General features: G+C 36.2%; 1 protein-coding gene across 1 annotated transcript; it reads right to left on the bottom strand.

Annotated features, from left to right (window-relative positions):
• Window positions 1–614: 614 nt before the first annotated feature.
• LOC139145471 (putative RNA-binding protein EEED8.10) lies at window positions 615–21,615 on the bottom strand. Its single transcript, XM_070716669.1, has 19 exons — window positions 21,545–21,615; window positions 20,291–20,713; window positions 19,299–19,399; window positions 18,447–18,530; window positions 18,178–18,256; window positions 17,114–17,390; window positions 16,515–16,610; window positions 15,736–15,849; window positions 14,660–14,757; window positions 13,719–13,759; window positions 11,694–11,750; window positions 10,848–11,015; window positions 10,290–10,338; window positions 8,543–8,666; window positions 7,491–7,596; window positions 6,971–7,058; window positions 5,659–5,799; window positions 4,834–4,950; window positions 615–1,341 (listed from the first exon to the last, which is right to left on the bottom strand). The coding sequence occupies exons 2-11, from the start codon at window positions 20,654–20,656 to the stop codon at window positions 11,702–11,704; spliced, it is 1,305 nt and encodes a 434-aa protein (XP_070572770.1). The 5' UTR covers window positions 20,657–20,713; window positions 21,545–21,615; the 3' UTR covers window positions 615–1,341; window positions 4,834–4,950; window positions 5,659–5,799; window positions 6,971–7,058; window positions 7,491–7,596; window positions 8,543–8,666; window positions 10,290–10,338; window positions 10,848–11,015; window positions 11,694–11,701.
• Window positions 21,616–21,706: the final 91 nt, after the last annotated feature.

The following is a 21,706-nucleotide window of genomic DNA, read 5'->3' on the forward strand; positions in this document are numbered from 1 at the left end:
CAATGATGTTACCACTGTCTGACCTAGGTGCCATTCAATAAATGTTATCTTGACTGTTCTTTATACGCATTTCAATGCACGGTACATCGGTGATTTATCAAATAACACAAAAGCTTACCAACATACATGTACATGTAATTACCCAAAAGACTGTCCTTCCCCCATAATGTCACAGCTTGATCATTATCATTAGCGTAACTGCCTAATCAGTCATATAACAATCTTATGTGCTTCAAATTGACCAAATTTGCAAAATCTTTTGCAGCAAAGAAATTCTACCAAAGCTGACCTTTGATCCAGGAGTTGAAATAATCGAAGCTGTTTTAAAATGGTTGGTGAAGTCCAAACGATTTTGCAGAGCTTCATTATAAGCACTATTTTACTTTGAACGTGGGGTTCATGAAACCTGTATGTACGCTGTGTGTGTAACATGTATACTGCAGTGGTCAAGGGCTCTGTGAAACACACTTTAAAACTAGAATCTTTTGAAAGATTACGTAGTGTGGTGCAAAGTAGACTTATAATAAATGTATACCCTGCCACTCATTAAAGTACATTTATTTGGCAGTGTCAACAGCTATCTACATTTTGATAGAAAAATATGGAAAACCAAACTAAGAATGTTACCAAGAACTCATTGGATCTTAGTGACCTGTTCATCAGACTAAAGATAGAAACTCATGCAATATTGTTCCTGATCCATTGATATCTTTTTTACCATCTGCTATGTATACATGTATACATGTAGATGTTAATCACTGTTACACACTTTTTAAATCTGTTGTAGTAATTGAGGGGTAGCTACATGTACTTGCACTTGAACAAAATCGTGAGTTTCTTCATCTCACACTTACCATAGCGTCTCCGTTTTTGGATGTTGAACTTAGTACTGTAAAACGTCTTTTTAGCTAGCATCCTTTTTTTAGCAAATTAAGCTAAGTCTATCGATTCGCTGATTTAAGATTCTGCTATTTTAAACTTTTCCCTATTTTGACCATGGTTTGGATGTCATTTTAGCCAAATCATAAAAACCTGCAAATGCATGAAAATCCAAAAACGCTAAAATAGTACGCAGCTAATTCAAAGTGTTTTACAGTATTTGTATGACTGTAACTTACAAATACCACTGGCACTTAAAATAACCACACTACTTTAACACTTAAAATCATGCAGGGCAGCTTTAAGAAATCAAGTCAAGGTCACTGGGGTCATCAGCCTCAAAAAAATCCTCTGTGTTCTGAGACCACACCACCATGCCGCAGTCCGTTGTCCACATCATGCCATCACCATGGTTACCGCGTTCATTTTCCTCCTCTTCCTCTTCCTCATCACTCCATGAAGCTGCAAAAACAACAGTAAATATTATCTTTTGGTGCAAAATTAATAACTTGGTGTAAAACTATTAGTTAGTGATGATTTGATGTAGCAGTGTCGTACAACACTGCATGACATTTCAGTTTTGATGAAAAGCTACCTGGCAGTGTAGGTAGGAATTTGTCTCAACAAAAAAACATCTCAATTTGAGTTCCCTACCCATGTTTTGACTCAGATATATTATGTAAAATGTATAAGATATTTCATGGTGCACACTGAAAATGTAGTGCATGTGTATTAACTCTTTGTTTCTCCTGATAAGCTAAAGAAAAATACCGTCAAGGACACTATGTGCTCACATTCGGTTTGAATTGGTCCATTTGAGAAATATTTAAACCAGGAAAAACAAGAATGACAAAAGCAAATAAGGTCTCCAACTTAGGTACTGGAGGTCATCTTTAGGAACACGCATATCAACTTCTATAGCAATGGGAGAAGCAGATCCTAAATACATACATGTAAGCAAATGTCAACAACAAAAAACAGAGAAGGCTTGATAAAAAGAAAAGGTGGGAGTGGGCAAAAAATGCACAAGGGATCTGGTAAAAAAGTAATGCTACATCATCGATCTTCTAGACCTACCCCCTCCTGAATATCAAATGTTCCACCCCTTGGTATTACATAAGACCAAATGACAGGAAGTACATTTAAAACCTTGGAGATTTTTAATTAATGCCATGAGTGTTATCATTCTAATGTAAACAGCACTTAAGTTAGTTACAGATAGTGAAATGCCTTCCACTGTGGGTGGTGATTACAACATCTGGAATTATCCTGGATCCAAATTTCTCATCAGTTCTTGTATGTCTTACATAGAAAAGTTGCAAAAATTGGTCCAAAATGAAAAAAATCACCTCAGCTTTGTTTTCTGGATCAAATTTTCTTACAAATTGGTACCAAATATGACAAAATTATGTTCACAGCCTTCAAAATTGTCTCACAACATATCCTGGGTTGGTGTAGGTCATTTAAGGTCACAAACTGAGAAAAGTACCTAAAATATACAAATTTTGGGGTTTCCCAACACTTTGAGCAGAAAATTTATCTAATAACATCTTTCAGGACTTTATACCAAATTACAAAGCTACCAAACAAGGGACTTTATACCAAATTACAAAACTATCAAACAAGTAATGCTGAGATAAAGTTTTCTTGACCAAAATGACAATATTGTCTTAAAAATACAATTTTTTTATATTTCAGGACAATTTCCTCATATCTAACTATTGTTATCTCTGTACGTCTGTGTACCAAATATGAAAGCTGTCTGTCCAGGGGTTTTAAAAAGGAAATACTGTCTAAGATTTTTTGACCAAAAATGACAAAATTGCACAAAAATAGTAATTTTCCCAATTTTGTCATAATTTCAACAAATTAGAAGAGTAACACCCTTGCAAAGAGACAACCCAAATTTGAGAGCGATTGGGCTGGCGCTTTCAGAGAAGAAGAATTTTTACTGAAAATGAGAAAAATCACAAAAAAATTCAGCAAAAATACAAAATTAAGGACATCTTCACAATATTCATAAAACTGTATAAGGTTCACCTAAGGTACTTGCACACAAATTTTCAAAGCAATCAAAAAAGCGGTTCTTGAGTTATTAATTCTTAACCATTTTCACATTTTGTAAGCTCATTTGCATAATTTTGGCAATGCAGACTTCATTTGAACAAAATCCCATCTACAGCCCAGGATGCATCCACACACCAAATAGCAAGCTGAAACGTGCAGCGGTTTGCGTGTTTTTGATGTTGACGGACATACTGTACGTACATACATACATACATACATACATACATACATACACACATACATACAGACGCCATCGACTTCAGCCTATACGATAAACTCACATTGGTAAAACCAAATGTGAGCTAAAGAAAAAGTACATTGTTTAAACTCTATAGTATTAAATGTATAGTGACTTGAGGAGTTTTTGAACTGCTTTTGCTGCTTAACTATAATTTCTACAACTTGGACATTTTACTACAGTCCTATTGAGAAGTTTGATCAAAACATGAACATCCTGCACCAAGTAGATTTGGACCTTCCCATTGAAAACGGGGATTAAAGGCTCAATGGAGGGACAATTAGTTTTTAAAGGGTGCTTAAAACATTTTTTTTCCAAAAATGCATAGACCTCTTTCGGAGTACAATCATTTTAACTTTTTCAATTGTTTGGGTATGGCACAAATAATTATTGACTTCCAGTGGATACCATTGATAAGCATCTACCGGTAAGTAGGACACGTAGCTATAACCTGTGCAACAATTTTTTTGACATTTTTTTTTTGTCTCCTTTTCATTTACCACTTATGACAATCTGTACATAAAATTCACTGATATGGTGATAAGTCCTATCTAGGTCATTTGATATTGTCACTTTTGAGAGCATTATGCATGTAACAGCTGCAAGTTGGAATTAAGTTGGTACTTTATTGTGTACAGCAACGTTCCAAACACAGATGGTAGAGAAACACCATAACTCAATTCTCCTGAAGTTTCACCACAAGCACATTTCTTCCTTGTTTTTCAGAAAAAAGCTGTAAAGTTTTTGAATTTCAGGGCAATTCAAACCCCATGAATAAAAAATATATTAAGCAGCTATTAATGCACCTATATTGTAGTGGCTGCATTGTTACATTTATCAGACTATTATATTGTATCCTCATGCAATTTTTACACTTTCATCCACCCCCATCCCCAAATGGTTTGGCCTAAATCCATGTTACTAATGGTGAACAGGTTAGGAAATGTGTATCATCAACTGTCCAGAGTCCTTTCTTGATTTTTTGTCAAATTCCTACATACTGACGCATGGGAGGTACATCACTTAAAAGTCTCTTTGTACTTGATCATGAAGATAAATCACCACCAGTCAATAATTTTGGTACCAGCTGGTGCGTAGACAATGACTCAATATCAGGCTCTAAATTCAATACAAATATTTGTTTTTGACAATTTTGTGTGCATTATTTTACTATTTACAACAACTTCTACCAAGCTGTGAGTGATGGCATATAAAATACAACTTATCACTTTGACTATTGTGGATTACGAATGCTACAATGATTGAGGACGTCCTTGCTGTCCTCAGTCCCTCTGGAGAAATGCACAAAGCATCCTTCACTGAGTGATGGATCTGCCATTCTAGAAACACTCCTCTCTCCTGGTACGCAAATACTGGAAAATTAATTTTTGTTGTTTTCCAGTCTGTGCCTGCAATTTTGAATCATTTATCTGCATGAGCATCGAATTCATTTGTCAATTGGGATGACAAAAGTCCCATACAATATTGGCAGTAACTAATCCCGTCTGGCATTAGTTGTTGACATCAAGTATTTACAATTATATAATGGCAAATTGTTTTCCTTTGAATTTTTTCTCATGTTGGCCAATTTGCTTTCAGGCAAAGCTGATAAATGATCTGCCTGTATAATGAGGTCCTTTAAGACTTACGCATTCCAATCATCATGTCGTAGTTGGGATATCTTCCAGCTACTGCCATGTTCTGTAAATTCACTTCAATGTTCGTGTTTTTGAACAACTCCAAGCAGTCCTTGGTCACTTGTGTCCCTGAAAAAATGTACCAAATGAAAGATATTTTATTTTGCACCATTGGTATTGTATATATCCACAATAGCAATAGGCTGTGCTATTCCTACACACCGATCAATGTTTACGTCCACTTGATTGCCACGCTAGCTTTTCTGAACAATCCTAGAATAGAATTTTTTTTTCAATTTCACACCATCAGGCTATTAACAGGATTGAATCTATTTGGAAATATTTCTTTTGATACTTCAAGGGCACAGGTATACCAGTTATGCACAGTATAACTGTAACATTAACCCTTTGAGCGCCAAAGTCAATTTAAGCCGCCCCTATAGAACGTAACCGAGACAATTTTTTTCAGATTTTTTCCAAAATTTTGATCAAATACAGTTGCCAATGAAAAGCAATGTAAATTTGATCCAAAATTGTCAAAAAATTACAAAAAAATCATTAAAAATTGGTAAAATTTTGCACAAAAAATTTTGATGGGAAAATTTACAGCACTCAAAGGGTTAATTGCGACTGTCAGTCTTATCTGAATTGCAGCAGGGCAGAACGAGTACATGTACATTATCTTCTTGAAAACCACGTATGATTTTAATTTGATGTCTGCAATAATTGCACTAGCTTTAACCCAAAGTTGGGACAAAGCAAGAACATTTTTAGATGCACAATTAACAAAGACACAGTTCCAAATCTAAACTAAAAGAGAATCCATCTTGAGTTTACCTCCTGCAGTGATTATCAAGGAAGATTTCCTGTCTTCATTCTGTTCCTGGAATGCTGTTATTCCTTCATCGGTGATCCTGTCACACCCACTGATGTCTAACTGCGCCAGATGAGGGCAATGTAGAGCCAATATCTTCATGCCTGTCAAATATTTATGGACCATTGAATCAGTTACATGAGAATTACAAGTAAAATGGTCAACTTGAATATGCACCTTGGGAAGATTTTTTTTGGGGGACACTCAAAGTTTTGCATTTCTTTTCTTGTCTGCTGCACGGTGATGACAGACATTATAACTGGAATTTTCACCTTTTTGCGAAAATTGAAGTGATGAGTGAGTCAGTAGTGGACATGCCTCTGGTTGCAAATGTAAAGGGACTTTCTTGGGGAGGCTCTGAATAATTCATAGTGAGCACCCTAGGTTACTAATAAGTTAATCAAATTTCTTTGTGTCCACTTATCTTCAGTCTTGCTAAATTCAAAATTGAACTTCTGAGGCTATAGAGGTAACACATAGTAAAGTTGCTATTTTGAATTTCTATTATTGGTTAATTTTAGTTAACTTGTTTCATCACCACCAAAAATTTGCACATTGACCTGGTTTTTTATTATTGATTAGGCCAAAAAAAATAATTGTGCTGTTCTGATAACATGGTTTTCAAAAATAGGGTAGGTAGGTCGACAGGAACTTTTTTTCCAAAATATTTTTATTTTTAAATATGCATGTTTAAGGGGTTCTGGGTGCAGGTCAAACACTGGCCACAACATTTCCAGAAAAATGTATCATACATATAAAATGAAAAAAAACCACATAAAAGACATCCTCGTTCAAGCAAAAATCAAATGCCAAATAATGAACGCGTAATTTTACAGGGTTTTTCCTTCTTGTTTTTAAATTCCATGTTTGCGAAGCTCTAAAAAGTTTAGGTCGACAGGTGAAAAATAGGGTAGGTTTGGTTATAAGAACAGCACAATTATTTTTGTTCGGCCCTATTGGTTAATTTTTGTCAACTTTATTCATCATCAACAAAAATTTGCACGGTGACCTGGTTTTATATTCTTGATTGCTGAGTCTCTTTGAGAATAGTTTGAGCAAAAGTTTAAAACCCGTTTTGAGATGTGTACCACCTTGCACAAACAGTTCAAATTTTTTCATTCAGTACATGAAATGTCAAAATTTCTGTGAGGCTAGGATACATATATTGCAATGCAGTTTAATTTTTGAATGCTGAAAAACGTCTGAGATGTACAATATTCTTGTCTTCACAAATTCTTCAACAGACTACTTAACACTGAATTAATACACACTCACTGTCATCTGTGATTTCAAGACAGGCCCTGGCTACGACATTTCTCAGCTGTCCCTCTATAGCCAGTCTCTGCAGGCTGCTGTCCCCCACCTGAAAACCACCACATGAAAATTAAGGCTCCATTATCTGACACATTTGATATCTTTTCAAATATTCTTGTTGTGCTTTTGAAATTGTACTTTTCTTGTTGTGCTAATAAAATTATGTCAAAATTTAATTATAGTCTTAACTGCTTGTACATGTAAGTACACAATATATTGTGTGTAACATCGGATGGATTGTTGACAAATGAATTTACGTCATGCCTGGCATTATATGCCGATGATAACATTGTAAATCGACCATTGTGTTGTGGTACCAACAAACCTAATAGATACACTTTGTAATTCAACTTACACACACTTCAGGAAAATGAATAAAAATATCAACGTTTTTGTTTTGCCCGATTTAACAAATTTACGTGAATCGACATTCCGTTGATGAAATTGACTAAAGCTGACCCAAAACACCTATAGTACTTACTTTGTCAAGATAGCTGATGTTTAGGTGTTGCAGTGCGGGGCATCCTGATAGACTTTCAATACCAATGTCTGTTACACCTTCAAAGCATCTTTCAACATCCAAGGATCTGGGAAATACCATGTCATTCAAACAGAGTTTTGGTCATGGAAAAATTATGCAGACAAGTTTAAAAGTTTCTTCCCACAAAAAATACATCCCTTGTAATTTTTGTGAGCTCTACAACCACAAAATCAATCTACATATTAATTTAAATTCACATCAGATAGCTATGTCAGAGGCATAATCAATTTCTTGTGATTTTATGATGCACTCAATGATATGTACATTTGCCAGTGTTGAAGCGCTGTATGCATTCTAATGGATCAGATAAAAACTATTTTATTACACTATCTATCACAATTTGCAAACCCAGAGTGGACATGTTTTGATTGGATTTCAATGATAAACAGTAGATGCAAAATACTTTCAATGACTGACAGCAGTATTCAAATCATCAACTGCTGCTGCTTGTCCACTGGGTCACATCCTACTGGATGCCTTTAAAGTACTAATGCTCCTAAAAATTGGAAGACTTAACCCTTTGCTCAAACCTTCCATTAGGGCACTATAAATCGTTTAATTTCGACATGGAGATTGAAAATCACGGGTCACCATGGTAAATTTGGTGCTAGAGAAACAAATTACTGTACCCTATATTTTCTGACACTGACACTCAAAATGGCGGCCACCCCTGTGTTAATTCTATGGGTAAAATTAAAGTTTTTGGTTTTCACAAAAAATATGCCTGGTGACAACTCAAGTTACTCATGAGCGCCTTTAAGTGGTACTAGACCAAAAATGTACTGTGAAAGATTGTGAGTCAAAATATCTGCCACTCAGGCGCATTCTACTTTTATAAATGAATAAATATACATCCATACACCTGATTTAGTACTAATTTAAAATTGCACTACACTGCAGTTTATCATGGTTGCAGATTTTTTTTGGTCTTGCCAAATAGCCTAAAATCATCAATTATTACGCTACATTTAATTTGCTTCATTGCAACTCACCTCAACTTTTTAGATCCTCTGCTGACAGCAACCAGCACACTGTCATTGGTGACATGGTTGTCTGATAATTTCAGAGTCTCTAGTCCATGAAGCTGGCCTATTGCAGCAAGTGAAACGGCATCGACTGAGGGAGCAAAAATTAAAAATTAATTCCGGCTAATTCTGTGACTGGCACGAATCTGTACATGAATACAATTGTGGGAGCGCATACAGGCTATTAAACTTCAATCATTCAGAATAAGTTATAGGTCTATTGAGACATCAACTGTAAAGTTAAAGGCACACAATAACAACTAATTCTACAGAATTGCACGTCATTTGATTCTGCAAGTTTTTCTATGGGGCACATAAATCCATAAATGTTCCTTCCCCGGAATCCTTTGTAATAAACACTAATCTGCTTAAAAGACAGCACATGTGGCACGGATTGTAATGATAATCCACTGACCATATGCCCCATCATGCATTTTAATTCCTTAGACAGTCGTAAAACTGAAAGTCAATTCAGACAATTCCCATCAGCTAGATGGCATCAGCTGCTGTGAAATGAGTGTCGCGGAGTATCTGATCACGTCATAGTTTGCATTTTCACATTGCCACCTAGCAATGAATATCATGAGTGATGACTGTCAAATTAAGTACACTAAATTTAATTTTTCCCCATAGAGTTAGCACAGGGATCATCTGGCAGCCATTTTGAATTTCAAGAGTCGGTAAATGTTGGGTTCCAAATTTTGCATGGCGACCCATGGTGACCCTAATTTTGATTCTACATTTCAAAAGGCAACCGGTAAAAGTTTCTTTACGGAAAGTTTGAGAAAAAGTTAAAAGTCAATCAGTTGCGAAGTGCAAACTATCTTAAAATATTGTTCAGCTGGCATGCAGTTTTATGCAACTCTGTCAAGTGATCAAAAAGTATACATAAAGAACAGTGATACCAGAGATAGAATTTCCAATTTTTTTATTAATAATTATATAGAAACAATCCTTTCTCTATAGGGAGTTACCATTGCAATACTTAATGTGGTTGAAACTGTGGTATAAATTATTGACACTAAAGTTGTAGATTACACTGCTTCAAGTTTAGCACTGGTAATGTTTGATTTAATAAGTCATTTCTTTTCTGGCTATCAACAATTTGAATTTAGTACTTTTGACCTCCAATTTCTCACATCTTACCATATAATACAATAAATTTGCAAATAAATAAAGTTTTGTCTATTTAATTGGAACTGGACACATTTTTAAACATGTTTTCCAACAATAAGTATTACCATCTCTTCCTTGCCCCCAAAACCACCTACGGTAATATTAACCCTTTGAGCACCAAAGTCAATTTTAGTCACCTTCATAAAATATACAAGAGTCATTTTCCCCCAGATTTTTGACGAAATTTTGATGAAAATCTGTAGCCAATGAAATATTATGTCTATTTGGTCCAAATTATCAAAAAAAAACCCACAAAAATTCATAAAAATTAGTAAATTTTGCACTAAAATTTTGATGGGAAAAATTGGAGCATTCAAAGGGTTAACACTATTATCAATGAGTATCCTCAGCATTATTGATCACAGTAAAGAATACATACTGTGATATGTCATGCTGCAAAATAGATAGACACAGAGATAGACATAGACGCAAAGACAGAGCTATAGAAAGAATAGAAGACAGATGCATGACCCAAACCAATTTTGCATAATCCAGCTTACGAACAAGGAGTACATCATACGATTTATTTTCCTCTTACCTTCTTTATAGAAACCGGACATCAACAACGTTTTCAAATCTTTGCAATTCTAGAAAAAAAAGTTGTTGAGAATATGTTAATGGTTTTTGCCTTTTATTTTTGATTTGTTTTAATTCTGAAATATTTCAATTTAACAAGGAGCATTAGAAAGATTGAACTGAATTATGTTAAGTCATTTTTAAACACAATATGGATATCATCCAGGTAAATTTTCATTTTGTATACATACAAGTGAAAGGACATAAGAATTTGTAAAAAGCTAACATGATGTACCGGTGCGTCTTTTTTTTATGTGACAAATTGGGAGCCAGGGATGTGCAATGTTGGAAATGAAATATCCATGACAGGAAATAAGTGTATAATTTCTAAAAGGCCTATGAATTCTCAGATTCTGGTTTTGAAGACATGTACGATAAAAATTGTTTGTACAATATAACACTGTCCAGTACTATGGATGCAATGTCTTCCTGTGACATCCATCAAGATCCGCAGCGTAAATATGCTAATGAGTTGGAAAATTCCAAAGTTCAGGGCCTGCAGGGATCATACATACAGTACCTTGGTGATCATATTGACTGCTGCACTGGTGATTGTGGAACAGTTACTGATGTCAAGATGTGTCAATTTCTGACATTTTACTGCAAGCTGCTGCACTCCGACCTCACCAAATTTGGTACAGCCTTTCAGAACCACCGTCTTGCAGTTCGAGTTCAGGATGTGAAAACACTGTCAAAGCAATTATACAATATGAGGGAAAAATGTATCACACTCAAATTTAACCCTTCAAGTGCTGTAATTTTTCCCACCAAATTTTAGTGCGAGATTTTACCAATTTTTATGAATTTTTCTGTGAGTTTTTTATTAACTTTGGACAAAATGGACATCATATTTCATTTGCTAACGTTTTTTATCAAAAAATCTGAAAAAATTGACTGGGGTAGATTTCATAAAGGCGACAAAATTGACTTTGGCCCTCAAAGGGTTGAGCAAAAGAACTGAGTCATTGTTTTCACTACTGTTTTTTAAAAGCACCTATACATTCCTTGAGGAAAGTTTGAGCAATAGTTTAGTCTCTCACTTTCAAGCGCATACTACCTTAACCCTTTGGGTGCTGTAATTTTTCCCACCAAAATTTTAGTGTACCATTTGTCCTACTTTTAGTAATTTTTCTTTATATTTTTGATAATTTTGACCAAATAGACATTACATTTCATGGACTACAGTTTTTATCAAAATTTGGTAAAAATCTGCAAAAACTTGACTGTGGTATATTTTATAAAGGCAACAAAAATTGACTTTGGCGCTCAAAGGGTTACTCTAATTCTTGCCTACAATTCCTGAGCAGGTAGTGAGGAAGCCATTATCAGGGACATTTGTGTTTCCATGATAAAATATTTACTGTACCTGTCCCGTTATTCGTATGTTTTCAGACAAGTACAGTGTTTGAACAGCCACCAAACCCTGTAAGCAAATAAACAAAAAAAAATACCACTGTGTTGACATAAAAATGATAATCTGCTGCTTGCAGGCATTAGATAATACAGGAGTATCAAATGCCAGGAAGCAAACCTGGGATTGTCAGTGTTATCGCACAATTTCAGATTGTTGGCAACTTTACAATGTTTGTCATCAAACTTCCTTTCACTTCAGTTAATAATTGTTCCTTTTGTGAGACATGATCTAGAAACATGATATAAGTTAAATGGCATACCGTCAACAGCCAGGAAGTCCATTTGGTAACAGCTGATGTATGCCAGAAAGGGAATATTTCCTTTTATAAATATTGCCTAATTTCAGCCCTAGATCCAACCTCGTATCTAAATACCATACTTGCAAAGAGCTGATCCCTGAGTGAATCAACACTCACACATGTACCGGTAGTACATGTGATGTTCAGACAAACTCTAGGCAAACATGGATGACAACATGTATACATATGTACTTGCCTTAATGTCCAAAAACCCAAGGAGAAAAGTCATTGAAAGAACATCTATTTGAAACAGATGTCAGTAAATGTGTAGATGTGATTACATTATTGGTACTCAGAATATGTAAATGTGCAGAATGACGAGTCCCAGGTGTTGCTTTTTCAATACACACACACACATGTAAGTGTCAAGTTAGTTGATCTACCATATCGCAACTTGAGATTTCTTCCTATTCCTACTAAAACGGAAGTTTACGTAAGGGGAGTCCACTTTGATAATTGGTGGGGGGGGGGGGGGGAACGATATATGAAACAAATTTTTTGCCTTTGCAGTATATAGCAGAAAAAAATAATTCTACTAGTGGGATGGCTATATGAAATTGCTGTGATTCATTAATTCAACGAACTTTAGCTGGCACATATTGGCTTCAGTGGTCACTCGAGCTGACATCATGATAGACCAGCATTGGTGAGCAAATTCCCTTAGCAGTTACAGCTCAAAGTTCCTGATTCTTGCATACCTGTTGGCATTGAAAGCTGACAGTGCTGGTCCTTTGTCTTCCATTGAGAAGTGAGAAGTCCTCACATTGTTTCCCATTGAAACTCGATCCATTGACAAAGCTGATAAACAGCCTACTTTCAGGAAATGTTTCATAATTCATTCTACATATAGGACTTAAAAAAAAACTGCTAGAAAATATAAACTAGCTGTACCCTTTTTAGAATAAATACCTACAGTACTTGCAATGGCAATTATGGATAAAAAGTGTAATATTGACAGGCCCTCTCCCTCCGATATCACATTGCTCACCCCTGAATGATAATGCATTGATAAAGTGTCTCTGAGTCAGATATTGAGATTTAAAGGGGTATGAGTGAACTGTCTAAATCCACTGCATTCTTCTATTCTGCACCATCACTGATAAATGACCAATTTAGATTATGGAAATAGTCTAGGCCGGGAACAGCTGTATTAACTTTTGATGATTTTTCACCATTTTGTTTTGTATGTCAATGGCACCCTCTTGTTATACTTCCCACAGCATATGAAACACCAGCTATTTAGCTTTTCAACACAGTATCGATATGTGCAAAATGCACTATTAATGTTTAAATTTGAATTCACTAGTCCAAACTAGAATTCTGTTGCCAATGATAATGATGTAATTTACTCACGTACAGGCTAAACCGACATGCTGAGCACTGTCCATCATAACATACTTTTGGGAGAAGAACAAGAAACTGTGGTTCACATTAAAAACAAACGTTGTGAAAAAATCATCAAAAGTTACGGCTTTAGTCTGGCCCTACAACGGACTCAAGTTGGTACATACGTACTAGCCAACATGTCACTTTACTTGCCAATAGTGAACCAGTGGTGAATTTCTAGCCAGTCAACAGAGGGCGCTATTACATTTTCCTAAAAATGTGTTGATGAAAGTCCATGGGTAAACAATAAACTTTTAAATTTACCATACACAACAACATGTCTGTGTACCTACCCTTTCTCTCCAACATCAAAACACCGAGAGAGTTTAACCACCTACAAAAGACAACACAGAATACACATATTCACATGATCTGATATGACATTAATAGCTTGGATTCGAAAACGCTCTTAAAAAAGTAAAGTAGTTTTGTTTGTGACATACTTACACTGAATTACTGTTGAGAAATGTAAACATTGCCTGGACTAACACAATAACAGAAGACAACTCATTAAATGATTCTGCAGGTTTCTGATTAGAAGGGCCTAGAGTGAGCAAATGATCTAGCTACTTTGTATTTCAGTGGTTGTACCCAGCTCCTTTCATTGAACTGTAAGCCCATGAGACCACTACAAACGTCAAGCCATGCTCCTGTATCATGCAGAGGGTATTATTAAGGTAGACTGCACCTCAGGGAGTGTTTTTCCTATTCTCAAATTCTTACAATACTTTTCTCATACTCCTCTTGTTGACTCATCTTGTTGACTGCATAGTAAATGATACTTTCACTATCTTAAGCTGCAATAGTGAAAACTGAATATTTAATTATTCCCTGTAAAAGTTAACATTGGGTATAATAGTCAATTTGAATTCAAATTTCAGCACATTTCGGAGAATTTATTTCTCTAATCCGAAACTTTGTGCTATATCACCCCCCCCCCCCCCCCCCCCCCCCCCGTTTTATTCCTGACAGCGAAAGAAAGTGATTCCGAATTTCCTTGAAAAAAGTTTCAGTGACATTCTGCGACCTTTTTTCAAGGTACATGGTATCTTAAATACATTATTAATCAACCAGTTAAGTGGCATTCATGGGTTTACATAACCACTGGAATGGCAGATTCATTGCTGCAATCTCAAAAAGAGAATGTGACCTTGAACATGCAATTTCTCATCTGGCTCTGGTGGCAATGAAGTGAGCGAGGCCCAAAGAAAAGACTTACATAAATAAATGTTACCTGTAATTTGGTGCACTGTGAGGCTAGCGTTCTCAAGTCAAAGTTGTTGATCTTGACACCTGAGAGATTCAACTGAAGGAGATTTCTGCATCTCTTGCCTGTAGAAAGTTGTGCAAACAAAGATAGTTTCTCATAATCATATTTTGCATCTACCGGTACACAACAATTATCAAATCTGTAAGTATACTGTGGTTCTCAAGATATTTGAGTGGACGGACATCCTCAAAAATGGACATACATAGATACATAGTATAAATAGATACATACATAGATACATACATACATACATACATACTGACGCCGGACGGATACCCATCCCATAGCTTCTATAGACTATAGTCTATAATAACTAAAAACTGATAGAAATTAAATATTTGAAGTGAATCTCTTGAATTGTACCAATGTATCTCACTAGAAAACAATTTTATGGTTGTACAAAATGCCTTATAAAAGGAGTGATAATGGTGCAGTTGTGCAAATACAAATAAAAGAGATTAAAATCACATTATGTAGAATGAAAATGCCAGTGGATCTAAACATCATTAATAATTCTCCAACAACTGATGTTTTTATTCGTCATAATCTAGAAAAAAATCTACTTTAACTAATTATAAGTATTAAATGCTATTGGGTGTAAACTTTCAAGACTTATAAACTTTGATACCAATTAATGGAACTTTTGATTTTCACAACTGATCACACCATTATCAAATGCAGTGTCTAGCACACATTAAAACCTGCAGAGAAGCTGATGTCTCATTCTATGTAAAAATCTGTAGGCAAGTTGAGCAGATTTTCTGGTACCAAGTCAGTGACCATGTCATTGAAAGCAGGAAGCATTAACATGACCTCATCTTTCCACTTTTCTAAGGACACTGCTTAACTTTTAAGTCTAATATAAGAAGTCTTAAAACCTGATATAAGATTGGGTAACCCATAACTACTGATTTTAATGTTAAAGCCCACCTCTAAAAGGCATTTTGAATACTTTTTCCAGGTAACAAAGTAATGAAATATTGCTTTCTTTCATGAAAGATATATCAATCTTACTGATTTCTTCTATTTCAAAGTCTTACCTATCTTGTTAATGGACCAGTCAGTCAAAAAGTGTGGTGAGGCAGACAGATCTAGTGATCTGAGTTCTTGACAACCACGTTTTAGCACCGAGCTAAAGATATAATCGGTCAGCGCTACAGAAAGAGTTTCGAGGTAAGAATTAACGCACAGCCATATTCAACAACTGAGTAAATTCTCCTCTACCATACATTATATCGCAAATCCACAAATTACTAGCACTGGCTTTACCCTGTACAAAGTATTACCATAAGCAGCCCTAGTGATGTTTAGGTCAAGTGATACAGCACACAAACTAATCTCATAATAACTAACATATCAATTGGAAAGCAGCTTGTGATCAAGTCACAGTTTGAAGATGTCCAACGTATAATAATGACACAAAATTACTTTTGGAGTACCTTGAATATAAATTTAAAGTGCTCATAATTTTTCTTTTGACTTTGCCAGGGTTTCTCAAAACCTTTAAAGACTCTGAAAGGTTGATCCCAGCCTTCACTGCACTTTGATTTTGGCGCACTTCAAATTCAAATACCTTCGCAAAGGTTTTGTTTTCAAGTATACAGATATAAATTAACACATGAGCAATATTATAAATCAACATTTTTCGAGGAGGTACAACTACACATATGGCACCCCTTGACACGCATTACAACCAGGAAGTGGGACGGGCCCAGTATACTTCATGTGAACTTTGGTTTAAATTCTAGTGTTTTCAATGTTATGGTTATAGACCTGTGATTGGGGAAAGAACAGAGGGTGTGTAAGAAGCCAGACTTACCTCCAAGGTGTGTAAATCCTCCAAACAGATTTTCAAAACTGAGAGACTCTAGGGATTGCCAACTTCTGAGTACTACAAGCCTCCATCTTTTGCAAACTGGTGAATAAATTGAGTAAAAATATGTATAATTACAGGATTTACAAGAATAGCTGTAAAAAAGTTAACAATGTTATTCTCACAAACACTGAATCAATTTATTTTGGTCTGAGGCTCAATAAATGTGATACATATGATAAATTTTGCAAGTCCAGAAAGTTTTTTGGGTAAATAGTCCTGGTAAAATTGCAATGTAATAGTATTCATACTTTGAAAATTACAAAATATTTTCAAAACTTTCAAATTAACAAGTTCTGGACAAATTTGAATCAATGTTTCCAAGATTGTGTTCTGTACTCAGTGCCACCATGTCTCTTTGAACTTGCTACTTGACTGACTTGACATCGAGCAAAAAACTAAAGCCATGTGCAAATCCTTGCCAACTGCACTGTTATGGTATCAGATATCTATATGACTGTTGAAAGTATTGACGAGTGCATGTCACACGATTCTTGGAGGGTCTGGACAAAATTTTGGCCACAAAAAACTAAACTGTGCAATACCTCTTTCAATAATGATGCGATCTTTGATACTAAGATAACTGAAGATGTTCAACAGGATATCAGCATTAAGGATCATTATCAATCCATTCCCGGGCGCTGACTCCTCTTCCAGATTGAGGTTTTCCAGGGCTGCGGCTGATGTCACCACCTCAGGTGTGTTGTCTCTGGACATGGCACCAGCTTTTCCAACATCAACATCATGTTGAAGTTTGTGACGTGCAAGCTTATCATCTGATTTGTCCGCTGCTGTGCTCAACTCAGACTTTTCAGCTTCACTCTGTGGAATAAAAATCTCGTCATTCTATACTTCAATTCAAATGGTGTTGTTGTTGATGGTAGCTTGTGTACATAAACAACTTCATACTTTGATGCACTGTTTGCTACTGCTATAATCAAAATTGTTTGTGCACTAAAACGCAGCCAAACTAATTACCAACTCTTTGGTGCTACCTCTACAACCAACTGATGCTTTAGACAGTTTAATTTGTCAACATGCTAGTGTAGAAAAAGGTACAGAACTACAGTGAATTCCCCAATATAACACATAACTTAACCTTTTTCATGAAATATATACTTACTACAACATATAATGTAGCCAAAATTAACTTTGGCTACATACCTCCAGATTTCTGTACTATTGAGTGGTCAAAAATCATTTATGCAATGGGGAGTTTGGCATTCTGGTAAAGCAAGTAACTGGCTAAAAAAAAATTCCAATATAAAACTTTCAGTCTATTTTAATGTAAACCCACAAATCAAACTCCATGGCTTTTACAAGCAGTAATTCTATCACACTATGTTATGTTTCCATTAGGCATATTTGTCTGAGCATTTTTTCATCAATGGAACCAACACAAATTTTTACATTTCAGTGCTTTTCTTCAGAGTTAAAAACTAAATTTCCTTGCGACTACTTAACTTTGTTGGTCCAAGGTGAAACTCGAGATGGTGGTAACAACAAAACATGAGGTGAAAATTGTTTCTATACTCTAGTGTAATATAAAAGAGCACCGGTTTCTTTTACTCACTGAGAGGGGAATTTAAACAAGAGCTGTCATACTCACAACACTGGCTGTGACTAGCCGCATTGGCAAAGACACTTTTGGTAACTGCTTTCTCTCAACTGGTGCCACTCTCAGCTGCCTGGTAAAAACAAAAGGTAAACACAAGACTCAACACTGGTGGCTCATTGTACTTGACACACAACGTCTGATATCAGTTCTAGCAAATGTATGAGCTGTCAAAATTCTGCAACTAAGCTGAAGGAAGAACACTGCAATCTCCTATATAGAACTTTCTTTAAGTCAGATGTTTAAGGAGGTTTGTTTACTACCTATTATCTAACACCAATTCTTCATCTGCAGCATTTAAGACCTTTGTAGCATCTTGTTCACGCTTGAACGTTACAAAACCGTAACTGCAACAAAAGACAACATTAGCAAAATTATATTACGGCGGTGTTTTATCTAGAGAGGGGGATGGGGGTATTCCCCCTCTGTTGTCATGTTGGCACCCCTTGTATTTGTTACAGGGGACCAGCCCCCCACCCTCAAACCCTCATGAAAGGGTGCCAGTCACACCTTAGAGATACAAGTAGAACACATGAACTGCTGAAATTCCCCCTTTATTTCTGGTAAAGGGGAAAATCCCCCCTGTTGATGCAATCCTAGATGAAACACTGTTATATATTACGGCTTCATGCCTTTAATGTTACTTTGGAAAAATTAATGGTTTGCACAAGAAATATTCTTTACAGTAATCTTAAACATTTACACTGAGCACAGTTTTATTTATGTGGCCAATGGTTCAAGTGAAATTGGGGGAAAAACTTATTAAAGTAAAGCAGAGATATTTCAACTGAGTCAACTATTTCTCTCTCCTTGTACAAGCGTGTTGCCTTTGTATTTTGCGGATGAATTTGTGCTTTTTGTAATCATCTCTTTATTTGCTTACATTAGGTGACCTTTAATCCTTCTCATCACAAGATCTCAGTCCATCCCCCAAACCCTTTCACCCCGGAAGGCACATCTCAAAAGCCTCATTTACACAAATTGTAAGATACCTAAAGAACCACCATGTATTTTGCAAACGCTCAATGTTGAGAGTGTTGGTCAAATTCTCTCAGAATTGCCATGATTTTCTTGAATTTTTCATCCATGCTGCATTGCCTCAGCCTTTCACTTACCCCTTGTGAGCTCCTCCCTTCCTTGCGTTGTCCCTTGCTAGGTACATACTGTCCACTTTGCCAAATTTTTCAAAGAAACCCCACAATCGATGTCGTCTGACCTGTGGAAAGAACAATAATACCGTTGTAAAATGTGTGCAGACTGAACCTGAAGAATCGTGGGTCTAATCTTACATACAGTTGTAATCTGTTTTGTCTTTGGGCACCTTTCATTTAACAGAAATGGAAACAGAACCGTCTGACAAAAGTAATATTGAAATGTAATGCAGCGAAGCCTGAACTCAGTGTTCAGTTCAGCATCAACAATTTGTATCAACCGTAACAATTGAGGTTGACAGATTGCACTTTAAACAGTGTCATTAAATTGAAATTCGCAACACTGACTAGAAATTAGAATCATACGATAGGAACAATGCTGGTTTGGTTGCACATTACACTTTTGCTTGCAGTCGGTCCATTCTCAATCGGGTTAAGCGAGTATCAACTTTACATAACCAAACTGTGAACTAGTTCAATAAAGATGACATCACACTGTGTATATTTGCAAGCTGCGGTGTTTTCTATTGAAAATGAAAGCTGGCGTGAAATTTGAAACTTACTTACAAGTCACATTCAGCAGAGTTTGAAAAAGTAATCAAACGATGGTTCTACTCCAGAATAAAAAGCATGCGCTGTGTTCTACATACACAGTACGCCCAAGAGATCATGTGATGGTGGTACAAATAAACGCACATGTGTACAAACGCGTACGGAAATACACGTACTTCTAGGCACGTTTGCGCACGTGGGTTTGTTTGTACTGAGGACCGTTTGAATTTCAGGTTTGACCTATTGGACAAGTACGATGTGTGGTAAAAGAAAGTGCTGTGTTTGTCTTTGACCCATCAGCTGGATTTTTAAGACATTATTTCACACATAACTTCAATGTATTTAAAACTCAAATACTGATTCAGAACGCATAAATGCTGCGAGCATTTTTAAAATTAACTCACCCTGAAACTGATGTTCCCAACAAACACTTTCCCTCTGTGAAGGTTGCAATCACCTTGACCTTGACTATCCTCAGGGTCATTTTTCTTCAATGTCATCTCATCAGGGACATGATCAGACACATGAAAACCATCACCGCAGTTCTCAATTGTCTTGCTACCGTTCTCCATGTCTTTACCTTCCATTGGAATTACGTTGCATTTTTCCATGTTATGGATTTCAGTACAGTACTTGTGGATGATTTGGCAGTTTCTCCACTGGTTAATGTCACTACAGCAAGATGTAGACTTGGATATGCATAATATTCCAAGACTTCTGTGATGTAGCTCTCTTAGCTTTTTACACAGCGAAGCACTAACTGTTCTCATTCTTTTAACGTCACACCGCACCACTTTCACCCTTCAGTTTTCATAGCTTGATTGGACCTAAAGAGAAAACATAGCCGAAGACAACAAAATCACACAACGTCTATGCTGGGCAGGGGGGGGGGGGGGGTGTCATAAGTTTGCCCTTCACACTAAAATTATTAGGTGGTAATTTTTAGGGATGAAGATGTAATTTGGAGAAATTAAACTGGGTATGTGAAAGCCATGTACGCACATGGGCCGCCACCCCTCTAAAAATAGTCGGATGGGCCGTCGAATTTCATTAAGTATTTCCCTATCATGTGTGCAGCAAATTTTCTTAAACTTCAATGTAACAACTAACATCAACTTTGGTCAATGACAGCATTATCATATGATTGGGGGATGCTTGTCATCGCCCACAACGACGTGAAGTTTACACTTAACTCACAGTCGCCTGTTTTCTAAGTAAAATTCCGCTCTGCGCCCAGACGCACCATAGACGTGTGTAGATACGCAAGGTTTTTATTCGTAGAAAATTTGGTTTAGGCCTACGCCACTGGCTTTCGACTCGTTGCAGGCAAACCGCCAAATCGTCACTGATGCAATAGAATAATTATTACATAATTATTTATACTAGTTGCATCAGTGACGGTTTGCTTGCATTGAGTCGAATGCCTGTTACGCTATCGCTATACATGATATACAAACATGAAAATACACAGCTGAGCGGAAGAAGAACAATAATGTATACAGCGCCCTCCCAATGAGTTACGATGTGAGATGCATGACACTGTTCAGATGGAGCATTATGACTTCTAAAAGACCGAAATCACAAACTGTCCCCACAACAGTTCTGTAAAACGGTGATTTATAGCAGAATTATCACATAGAGTAAATTCTGATTGATACCTACGAACGCAACTGGGCCTATCTTTTGCAGTGGCGAGCGTTCACACGTCTGTACTCGTAACCAACTAGTAACTAAACTTAAGTGCAAATTCGTAGATTGTTGTTTCGAGCAGTTTGCAAAACAAATTGAACGATACAACTTTCCAAATACATGTATGCAAT

This window comes from Ptychodera flava, chromosome 12 (genome assembly GCF_041260155.1).
Source record: "Ptychodera flava strain L36383 chromosome 12, AS_Pfla_20210202, whole genome shotgun sequence".
In the NCBI taxonomy this organism is placed as follows: Eukaryota; Metazoa; Hemichordata; class Enteropneusta; family Ptychoderidae; genus Ptychodera; species Ptychodera flava.

Bases quoted from the DNA above. Each gene is read 5' to 3' on its own strand.
- LOC139145471 (XM_070716669.1), bottom strand. From the start codon at position 20,656: ATGAGAACAGTTAGTGCTTCGCTGTGTAAAAAGCTAAGAGAGCTACAT. The intron at 19,400-20,290 runs GTGAGTTAATTT...TTCTTTCCACAG, and splicing joins TTGGGAACATCAGTTTCAGG to GTCAGACGACATCGATTGTG. The intron at 13,760-14,659 runs GTAACATTTATT...TGTCTTTTGTAG, and splicing joins CACAGTGCACCAAATTACAG to GTGGTTAAACTCTCTCGGTG.